We start from the raw sequence: 11,410 nt of genomic DNA on the forward strand, positions 1-11,410 counted from the left end.
AATGCTGGAGCCACTAATTGAGTCTGCAGTGGACAGCAGACATATTAGCCAAGTTGATACAGACAGTTTGCCAGTCTAGTCGGTACTAAAGTACATTACATGCAATTCAAAGGGAGCCTCAGACTCGGGAAGGCAAAGGCCTCGCAGTTTATTAAAGTAAAAAGGTACAGAGCGGATTGGATTAAGATGGAACATGCAATTATTCATAACTCGTACTGTATGTGTAAAAAAGCTCAGAGCAGGAAAGCAGAGCCGGTTCGTGGTGCTTGGTGACAATGGACGAGGGCTTTTGGGTTGTTGGGCGTCTTGTTTTGTTTCAATACTGCAATGTTCAAACTTTACTGACTCTTCTTCCCTTCCCTTGTGCAATCTGCAGGACACCTCCTGGGCAAATCCAGATTCATTCTCTTCTTCCACTGAGCGGTTTCTGATCACAATGATCGCATTGCGTTTTTTCCACCCCTTTTTATTTATTTTTTGTATTTCTACTAACCACTCTTTTTCTTTTCAGATTTCCACCTCTCTCTCTCCTTTTCTAAATCTCTATTTCTCTCCCTCGGTCTTTCGTCTTCTCTTTTATCTGGTTGGGGTTGGCGGCTTCTGGGACCTCAACCGTTGTTAATTTGTTTACTTCTCCTCGCTGTTTGATGTCTTAGGTAGCTGTGGCGCCCTCAAATCACTTCTGCAGAGTTCCATGCATTACTTGTGCTTCTCACAGCCTGATTTTCTGTCTTCTTCTCTTTTGCTGTCTATAGGAGCATGCCTTCTTTCCAGAACACTGTATGTTGAAACCTTTTGATCACTGGACTGGATTAAAAAAAAGAATACTAAAAGTGCATGTAATTGTCCCTGTCCCCCCCCCCCCCCCCCCCCCCCCCCGTTCAAACGTTCAAACACATGCTAAATAATTATGTTACAAAAGAGGGCTTTTCTAACAACCATAGTAGGCATTTTTCATTACATTCTCATCGTGTGGTTTTTTGTCATCATTCGTTCTCTTAAATTGCACTAATGTTATTCACTTCTCCACCACAGTACCTAGCTTACTGTACACAATGAAGTGGAAACACCAGAAAAAGTATTTATAGATGAAACCACAAATTTATGCAACAAATCAAGCACAGTGTTTACCCTGGAGCTCCATACACAGTTCAACTGTGAATAAGCCACCTGATTTGGTTTTGCTACTGTGATTTAGGGTGATTATCAACTTCCTTGATGAGTGCAGAAAATATACACAACCCACAAGCTAGATGGCTTTTCTTTTCTTTTTTTGTAGCCTACAGTTCATCACTGTATTTCGCTGTCACAAATTTACTTTATGTCATTGTTTTCACATGGTGAATTAGTTTAACAGTGGGTATTGATCATTAAGCTAAGCTAAGGATAATATTTGGGTGCCCAATTGAGTATTAAAGTACTTAAAGCATTGAAGATCAATATTGTATCTTTCAATCACTTATTTTAGTGCCTGGCCTAATTTTCTACCTTTTAGTTATCAATTGAATGTTATATTTATCAGAAACACAAGAGTAATATTGGCTTCACAACTTTATGACGTGGTATTAATTACTCAAAAGCACCCCTTTGACCATGCTTGAATTTCCCTATGTGTGTTGGGGCTAAGTTGAACACAGCAAATGAACATACAGTATACGTTAAGGAAACCATGGCTAGAATGGGGAAATTGCTTCTGTTGGATTAAGATTGTGTTGAATGATAGAGTAAATGAGTAGCTACAGATATACTGTGTTTAGCTATCACTATGGACCTGGCTTTCCACCTGGAGTTAGGTTAGGGTTGTGGCAATGGGTGAATAAGAAGATAGCACACGTTTTATAATAATGTATTGAGGCAACTTCCTCAAACAAACCGTTGAAGTTACAGATATGAGCAACGAGCAAAATAATATAAAATGGGACCAAAGTAGTATTCGTATGTAAATACATTTGTTTTCGCTTACAGCCTTACACTTATGAAATGTTATATCCAAAATCCAAATTATGCTTGTTTTTCCAAATCATGAAGAATTTACAAACAACCAGATAAAGTCTGAATACCGAAACATTGTTCCCAATAAATACTTTTATTCTCAAGTGAAGATGTTAGCGTGCAGGAAACCTTTCTTTTGCATTAGTTGGCCCATGATTGTCTTTGGTATACCTGTCAATCTGTAGGCATGCAAACGTTTAGCTATTTACTATTTTTTAAATCATGCCATGATTTGCTGAACCATCAACGGTCATTAATCCATTCATGGTCAAACCCATCCTTAACATTCAAGAAGATTTATTTGTCACATACAGTAAGAGTACAGTATGTGCAATGAAATGTCATGTTCTGCCAGTCTGACCTAATAAAGCAGGTTAAAATGTAATGTGCACAAATAAAGCAGTCATCCGTGTATAATGATGGCTTAGAACTGTTTGAGTGTGGATCATTTTAATAAGATTAGTGCTAAAACTGCTGCACTAATACCAAGCTCTGTCATGTACAATCTGTCAGTCAGAAAAGTGCTTGTCTAGGGGACAAACTAACATTGAAGATTATTTTTGGATTGGTGAATGTCACAAGCTGAACTAATGTCCAGTATATTGATGGTTTGCCATCAATGATGTTACATTCTCACAGACAGTTGGATGTCCTTCAAATTGTGCCTGGAACTAAATCGACCCCTCCTGTTATGAACCAAGCTTAACAGTTGGTCATGATCCCATGCACGATCAATTAGACTGCTCTCAATGTAAATAACTCTAATACTCCTTTTCTCTAAGGGATCGTCAGCAGTGTCCCATCTTTCTCTCACCATGTCTGTCATTTTCTCCTGAACAGGTCTGCCTGTCTTTGTCCATGTCTCATGTTTCTTGCATATGTAATCCTAGCGATTAATTCATACTAATCTCTTTTTCTTCCCTTGCACCCCTTTCATTCTCTCTTCCAACGCTTAAAATAGAAGTGGAGCAAAAAGGTAAATAACCTGACACGATCTAAACCTTAGCTCCTTGTTTTTTGTGGCATCTGGTTGTAAACCTTACCTATCTTCCCATAGTGGCCCCACAAAGAATCACACATAGTACAATACATTATCTCCAGTATACCCCTATTGTAATGTTAACGGATAAAGTAGTGCTACATGGGGAACGAGACAGGGCGTATATAGAGAATACATTCTAAAGATGATACAACCACATAAGCAGCCTAAGATGTAAGTGGGGGCATACTGGCTGCAGTCCATGGGGAGTCTCTATCGTCATAACCCCTGGATGCTTTTAGCTGCTCAGCAGAATTCCATACCGCCTGGCTTCCCAGTCCTTCTCCATAGCATGCCATGGTAACCGTGTTTCTGGGCCCTTTTCTTCCAAGCTATCGCTTTCTACACTCTAGTTTTCTCTCTCAGCCCGTCCGCCTTTTCCCCTCTCTATCCCGCCCCACCCTGTTGTTCTTACTTGACCACTTTCTGCTCCTCTTTCTGATTATTAGATCTCTGTGCGCCTCAGAGAAGCCCCTCCCCCGTCCCCCCTACACCCCCCCTACTGCCACCCGCCCACTGATGTTTTAAAATGTAATGGATGTGACATTTGCACCTACTCGATAATGACAAGCCTCTCAGGTACATAACACTGTAAGGAGAGGTGGCGTAACTGAGAAACGTCTTAAGCACAACCTGCCCCATGCACACTCTGCAGACTCCGATGACTCCTGCTCTCTCTCGTAGCCTCTCCCGTCTGTTGACGAGTGACTTTAGCTTGCTGCTTTTTTTTTTTACAGGACAAATTGTTTCATTTGAGTTTTAATTTCATTTTAATTTATTTGGTCCCCCCCTCATTTCTGTTCTACTCCCAACAGTTAATGTCTAGGAAGCGAGGCTTGTTTTCGTTTCAGACTATTTACCTTTATCTTTATAAATTCTGCTTAACAACTTTCCTATTTCCTTTTGTTCTTTCTATGCACAAAAACCAAACTCCCCATAACTGCTCGGGAACATTGGCCATAGCGGTTAGGCATCTTTTGGCCACTCTTAACGGGTGCCTGTACCCGCCCTCCCCCTACTCCTCCTGGACAACCTGTAACACAAAACGAAGACACTAGAGATTACATTGAGTTTCATTGTTGTTCCAAGTTGTTTTTCGCTGCCACTGTGTTAACCTGTGTGTGTTTCTCGTGTCTACTCTTCTCCCATCACTAGTTTTTGTTTGTCCTGGGACTCTGAAAGCTGTTGGAGATCCTTCCTTTCTCTTTGAAGCGGAGCAGCAAGCCGGCGCCTGGTGCAAAGACCCGCTGCAAGCCGGCGACAAAATCTACTTCATGCCCTGGACTCCTTACAGGACAGACACTCTAATCGAGTACTCCTCCCTGGATGACTTCCAGAACGCGCGGCAAACCATCACCTACAAACTGCCCCACCGGGTGGACGGCACAGGCTTTGTGGTGTACGACGGCGCTGTGTTTTTCAACAAGGAACGCACGCGCAACATCGTAAAGTTTGACCTGCGGACTCGAATCAAGAGCGGCGAGGCCATCATCAACAACGCCAACTACCACGACACGTCGCCCTACAAGTGGGGGGGCAAGACGGACATTGACCTGGCCGTGGACGAGAACGGGCTGTGGGTGATCTACGCCACGGAGCAGAACAACGGCATGGTGGTGATCAGCCAGCTCAACCCGTACACGCTGCGCTTCGAGGCCACCTGGGAGACCACCTACGACAAGCGCTCGGCCTCCAACGCCTTCATGGTCTGTGGAGTACTTTACGTTGTCCGCTCCACGTACGAAGACAACGAGAGCGAGGTCAGCAAGAGCCTGATCGATTACGTTTACAACACCAAGCAGAACCGCGGGGAGTACGTGGATATCCACTTTCCCAACCAGTACCAGTACATCGCGGCTGTGGATTACAACCCACGAGATAACCAGCTATATGTGTGGAATAATTTTTACATCCTGAGATACAATCTGGAGTTCGGGCCGCCTGATCCAGCACATGGTAAGCATACCCCACCCATCCCACCCTCACCGCCTTGCACCTCCCACTTCCTCTGCACACCATGATGGGAAATTGCTTTTTTTTTTTATTATTTTTTTTTTTGACATAGTGATTTTAGTCCTATTAAGTGCACCTTCCATACTCCTTTATTCCCACATCTGTGTGTCAAGTGTCACGGCTGACTGATTTTTAATTTAGAATCTAATATGTGCTAGATATGTTACGGAAGCTTTGGCGTGTAGGAAAGCATCTCACGGGGGCGAAGTGAGTGGAGCTCGGCAGTAAACAACACCTCAAAGCCAGTTACCATATCATAAGGGATCAGTGTCTGGGGGATTTGGGTAGGTTTTACCGCGCGGGCGTTCCCCGAGTCCCCCGTGCTGAGGCCCATGGGAGCCCTGCGAGCGTATCCTGCTGCCACCGAGAGAAAGGGGGTAAGACGGAGAGAGAGAGAGAGAGAGAGAGAGAGAGAGAGAGAGAGAGAGAGAGAGAGAGAGAGAGAGAGAGAGAGAGAGAGAGAGAGAGAGAGAGAGAGAGAGAGGTGGAAGGCAGATGGATACGCATCCGCAACGCTGCAGCTATACACAGTACGTGCCCAAACAGGTACAAAGGCTGGCCTGGGGCAAGGATACGTCATTCCCCCCGGTGATGGTGCTGAACTGCCAAATCCCCATCGGCTGTTAAATAAACATTTCATACTCTTGAGGGTGGAGTGTGAGGAGTCAAGGCCCTGCCTGAGAGAGAGAGAGAGAGAGAGAGAGAGAGGAGGGTTAGAAGAGAAGGCTAAGCAAAACACCAGGGAGGAGAGGGATCAATCATGCCGGGTCACGTCAGCTAAGCATGTTTTTAATTTAACTGTCAAGAGCCAAGATGAGACCGGGCCCAGACGTGCGATAGTCTTTAGATTGAGAATACAGTATAATAACTGTAATTATACTAATCCCCTTCTCACCCACAGTCCTAAGTCAATGTAATGCATGCCGCAGTTAGTGAATAGCTACAGAGGTCAAGGAACCTTCGCAGAGATTATCCCAGGGCTCAATATTTATTAATGTATTTGCTTGCCCGCTTTGGTATTGATAGGTCTGGATGGCTGCTAAATTGGGTTCAGCCAACAGTATCACTCTACTCTGAGTGAGCTTTTAGTGTAACAACAGTATGAACTTTGCAAGCAGACCTCATTGGCAATTAGTATGCAGAGGGTGTGCCAAATGCAAATACATCAAGGGGAGCTAGTTGAAAAAAGCACTTATTTATATGCCCAGATGTAACACGTTTGAGTTTTGCTTCCTCCAACAATAACAAAGGTATTACTAGGTTTCTGATTAAATATCTGTTGTATTACATGAAAATGTAATACAACATTTGCTTTTTTCGCAGTGAAGCTGTGTGCCAGCCATGTATAAAATCATTATCAGACACTCAAACACAGAGTTCATAATTAGTTTAATGACATGGTTACAGACAGAAATATAAATCAGTTCCACTTTTCCAAAGAAAATGTACAGTTTGCAAGCAGCTGGCCAAGCCGCAGAGTCTGTGTTGAGCGCAGCTGGTGTAAATTTCTGAGAAAGGTTGCACACTGGCGAGTGGCTGGCAGCACGCTCAATCGATGTATTCACCTGTTGAATGCACATTGATTACTAAATACTAATACAAAAAAAATCAAAGAAAAAAGACTTGGACTTCTCTCTGAAATGAGATCATATGTTGTGTGTCTGAGAGACACACTTCCCTGTTGTCTCCACGGACAGCCAATACTGTAGAAAGGGAAGCCTATTGTCTACTCTACTTAAAGTCGAATACCACTCATTTTCAACATTCAACTATGTAGTTTATAATATAAACCTTTTTTCATATTTCCACACAAGGTATAGGTATAGTATACCTTAGAGCTGGTGTGTGGAAATATGAAAAAAGATCCTCCCCTTCTGTGCTGCATAGAACTGGAGAATTGATTGTTGGGGTCATCATGAGATCAGTGCTGTACGGAAGGTGTACTCTTTGCCTCCGCTGCCTCATTCACTAGAATGGGGAATCTCACTTCTAGCTGAAACAGTGTGACTTGTAATAGTTTAGAATGGCACATGGACATGGTTATATATCATGTTTCACAAGAGGGAGTACTTGTTAATAATAGAAATCAATTGGCTGAAAATGCTCTCTAACAACTCTTTACTTCATATTCAAGTCACACTGTTTCAGCTGGAAGTGAGATAACCCATTCTAGTGAATGAGTCAGCCTAGATGGTGGAGCCAAAGAGTACACCTTCAGTATGTCACTGATCACATGACCCAAACAATCAATTCTCCAGTTCTTGGCAACACAGAAGTGGAGGACCTTTTTCATATTTCCACACAACAGCTCTAAAATATATAAACTACACAGTTGATAATGTTGAAAATGAGTGGTATTCCCCTTTAATCCCTATATATTTCGCTGTAGGCAAACTAGTGAAAATAGCAGCTATAAAAGCACACCACGTGTTGGAATATTAAGGACCTTAATATTTTTTATATTGATCCTTCAAGGACGAACAGTGGCCTGTCATGGATTAGCTTTTGAAAATAGTCATTTTTTTACAAACATTTTTTGGGGGAAACTTTTACCAATTAATGACATGCCCAAAATAGGGATGCCAGGCTGAAAGTATTTTGTGCGGCGTGTTATGCCTCTTGGGTTTTCCCACAACGGCTATATTGCGAAGAGCGCCGAAGACTGTACGCTAACGTCTGAACTGCGGGAGGATCCAGCTCGCTCAACTTGACAAATGAGTCATGGACCTGGCCCTGCGCCTGACTAATGTGTGTTGAGTTGCAGTCGATGAGTGCAAGGGAGAATGGTCCAAGATGATCATCAGGATGTCAATAATGTTGTCCTCCCACACGGCTGATGTTGACATATAAATGATGGCACTTTTTCCTTGGCTGTCACTAAACGCTCTCCCACATATCTTGATGCTCGGTTCAGAGCAGCTCGCACTCGCTTCTCTGGTCGCAGACGTAAAGCCAGCTGAATGTTTTCTTTTTCGGCAGTGTAGGATTGACGTCTAAAGGTGTAATTGCTGTTTTGTGCAGTAAGTCTTAAAGAGTATATATACAATGCTTATGCCTTAATCGTGCGTTATATCCCTTAGTTCACATCGCATGTGTATGCACAGTCTGCCCAGGTTCACATGCACCCCCCCCCCCCCCCCCCACACACACACACACGCACACACACAGGATCAAACAGGCTTCAACAGGAATCTAGGTACATAGTTATGAACAGTTATTAAGATGTTTATGCATCCAGTAAGCATCCTCTCTCCCACAGAGCCTGGCCCTCATAATATTGCATATTGCTTACAGTGTAAAATGATGCTTTTTTCTCTCTCTCTGTACAATCTGCAAGCTTCTAGCTGGAAGGTCAGAGAACTGATGCTCCCAACTAGACTCACTTTCAGTGATTACAAGCGTTCAACAAGCCCTTGCCCACAGCAATTATGAGCTACAAACAATAGGGAGTGCAGGAGGCCAGACACAGATAACCAAAAACAAATATGCTTTTAACCCCAGCAGAATGATGAGGGCTTTATCGGGCTGTTGGAGGTTTTATTCTTTTCAGTTTACTCTGGAAGAGATAGGGAATGACTCTGTTGTCCTTGACCGCACTGGGAAGGTCACTGCGTTATTGGGTGGTGCCCCCCCCCCCCCCCCCCCCCCCATGATGTGGGTGGGGGCCGGGGGGTTTCACACAGGAAGGGGCCAGTATGTGCAGAGCGCGTGGCGCTGGCATCATCATGTAGGACCACACGATGACTGTTCTGACTCTGGTGGCTAGTCACAAGGTAGTACACACAGCATTAAAAATTAATTAAAATGCCATTCTAACACACAAACACACACACACACACACACACACACACACACACACACACACACACACACACACACACACACACACACACACACACTGAGCACAGAGTGCACGGCTCGTTCACTATCTCCCAAGCCCTGTGACTGCTCTCGTCACATGCTTTGCCTTGTCATGGAGCGCGATCAGATAGAAGCAATGCCAGGCCGTTCTGCTACATCTGATCAGACAGTTGGGTTCTTGTCAAGTCCAATAACGTCGCTCGGTGTTGAGACAAGATCAGCTCCTGTTATGGGGGAAGGGATGGGGTCGCGGCCAACAAGCACTTCTATACTGAAAGTGCAAGTTAATTGGGTCACTATGTCCCTCTCCTGGCATACTGGAACCAATAAGCCTTTTCTCTGTCACCAAATGCCATACTGCTAACCACTCCGTCTGTGGCTTCGCGCCCGTTTTCTGTCTCATATAAGGGCTCATAAAGAGACATATTCCTCTGTCGCATCTCCTAAGTGAGATGATTAAATTGATTTAAATGAGATGTTCCACATGAAAAACTCATTATGCGTTCGTGCGGGCCGTTTACTCATGCCAAGTGCCAGCATGTGGGCCTCAAATCACGGCGTAAGCATCTAACAAGGTAACATTTCTTTTCTATACGGTAAAACGCACAGGCAAGGCCCATCCACCACCTCAATGGGACACAGGTGAGCTCGGGAAACCTTTTCTTTATTCATCCCCCGTCGCAGACTTTGAGATTGTGAATCGCTCCCACGTGAAAGCCCCCGCGGGCGCCGCGGCGGTAACCGCCCATACTAAGTCAAGACCACCTCTTTAATTGTTCAGACGTCAATACATTTGCATACAATTTGAATCCGTCGCCGCGCCCCTCAAATTACACATTTGCAAGTGGGGATTGTGAGACGGGGAGGGAGAATGACCCAATTTGTTTGAAATTATAAGGTACGCCGCGCTGACATGATTCGCCAATTATATCTTTCCCAGTCTCTGCGTGCGGTCAGACCAGCACCCTGCGTTATTGGGGAGTGCTGGTGTGTGTGATGCAGCTTAGGGATGGGACGATATGAACATTTCATATCACCATTATTGTGAACAGAGAAATCGCGATTTATGATATTATCTCGATAATCAAAATCCATTATCCTTGGGGCGGGACATTTGCCCAAAAAATAGCAGATCTACAAGCTCTTGTAGAACGGCTATTTTTTGGCAAAGAGATTTGGTAGAGAGTGAAAAAAAGACTGTATCCTAGTATGTACCTTTTACCAATTATAGAGGGTTTATGTGGTACCGGATATGCAGCTCGGCAAATAAAAGGTGAATTGATCCCTGTGCATGACGGAGGACGATATCACGATGAATTAAATCTCCACGATACGATTATCGCGAGTGATTTTTATCACGATAAACGATAATATCGCATATCGTCCCATCCCAAGATGCAGCCGCAGATATTCTGGGCTGTGTGCAGAGCGATGCTTATATGAGCTGCACGCCTTAACATCACAGAGTCCCCCGGCAGAACACGCTCCTTCCTTGGCGTCAGGGCGGATTCACAGCTTTTCCGTAACGTCGTCATGATTCCTTTGATCTGTTCCTCTGCAGCGCTGGCGTACAGTGCGGCTCATTGGGAATTAAAATGTGTGCATGGCAACAATTACTGAGACATGAGAAGAGCGTAGACAATGAAATAGAGAGAGAGATATGGTCCCTATATATCCCTATATGTGGCTCAAAGGGTTTGAGTCCGCTTCATAAATATGCATGAGATGTGTCCTTGAATTGCCAAATGATGGTTGCAAGATGCCATGCTTAAAAGCACTGTCATACTTTCTGACAGTGAATTCCCTCCATAGGACATATACCAGTAAGACGCCCTAAGGGCGAAAAGTGTGATTAGAGTTGCGGTTTAAGTTGGACAAAATGTGGACAAAAATATTGGATGGATATGATTGACGTCTGACATCATTGATGTCTTACGGTATAGACCACATGAGTCTCACACAATATGTCCATATATGGGCATTCCAAGCTAAGGGCTTAATATTGATGACATCAGGGATATCCATATATGGGCATAAAAGGGATTCTGTTAGTGTGGTTCCCCTAACAGGGCATCATCTGGGAGTGTCCATATATGGGCATTGCCAAATATGGGTCAATAATGTGATGTCACAACAATGTGATGTCACAACAATGTGATGTCACAACAATGTGATGTCACAACAGGTCAACTATAGATATTGAGGCGTTACCCAGCCAGCCTGCCTCGGACGGACGGACAGACAGACAGACAGGATCTGCTGGGTTTCATAGTAAACTTTCTCCCTACGGGTGAAAAAACATGATCCCATTCAACACAGCCTTCACAGGTGGCCAGGGTGCATGCCTACTGCATGAGCCCACAGAACCAAGACGGGGACGATGTTAAAAACTGCCAAGTTGTTGGTTTGCGCCTGTCGGGTGCCCCGAGTGAACCTGGTGGTGTGGAGAAAGAGAGAGAATATTGATGTGGAAAATACTGTAGCTACTGCTTCTTTTGCTTTTGC

General features: G+C 44.1%; 1 protein-coding gene across 1 annotated transcript in view; it reads left to right on the top strand.

Moving 5' to 3' along the window:
• Window positions 1–11,410, top strand: part of adgrl2a (adhesion G protein-coupled receptor L2a) — a gene marked incomplete at both ends in the record, with an annotated part of 126,368 nt that overhangs the window by 67,949 nt on the left and 47,009 nt on the right. The window contains one exon of the mRNA XM_080728596.1: window positions 4,187–4,987. Within this exon, the coding sequence (XP_080584722.1) occupies window positions 4,187–4,987 (801 nt within the window). The remainder of the gene's footprint in view (window positions 1–4,186; window positions 4,988–11,410) is intronic.

Source organism: Nannobrachium achirus (assembly GCF_963921795.1).
Source record: "Nannobrachium achirus genome assembly, chromosome: 1".
NCBI lineage: Eukaryota > Metazoa > Chordata > Actinopteri > Myctophiformes > Myctophidae > Nannobrachium > Nannobrachium achirus.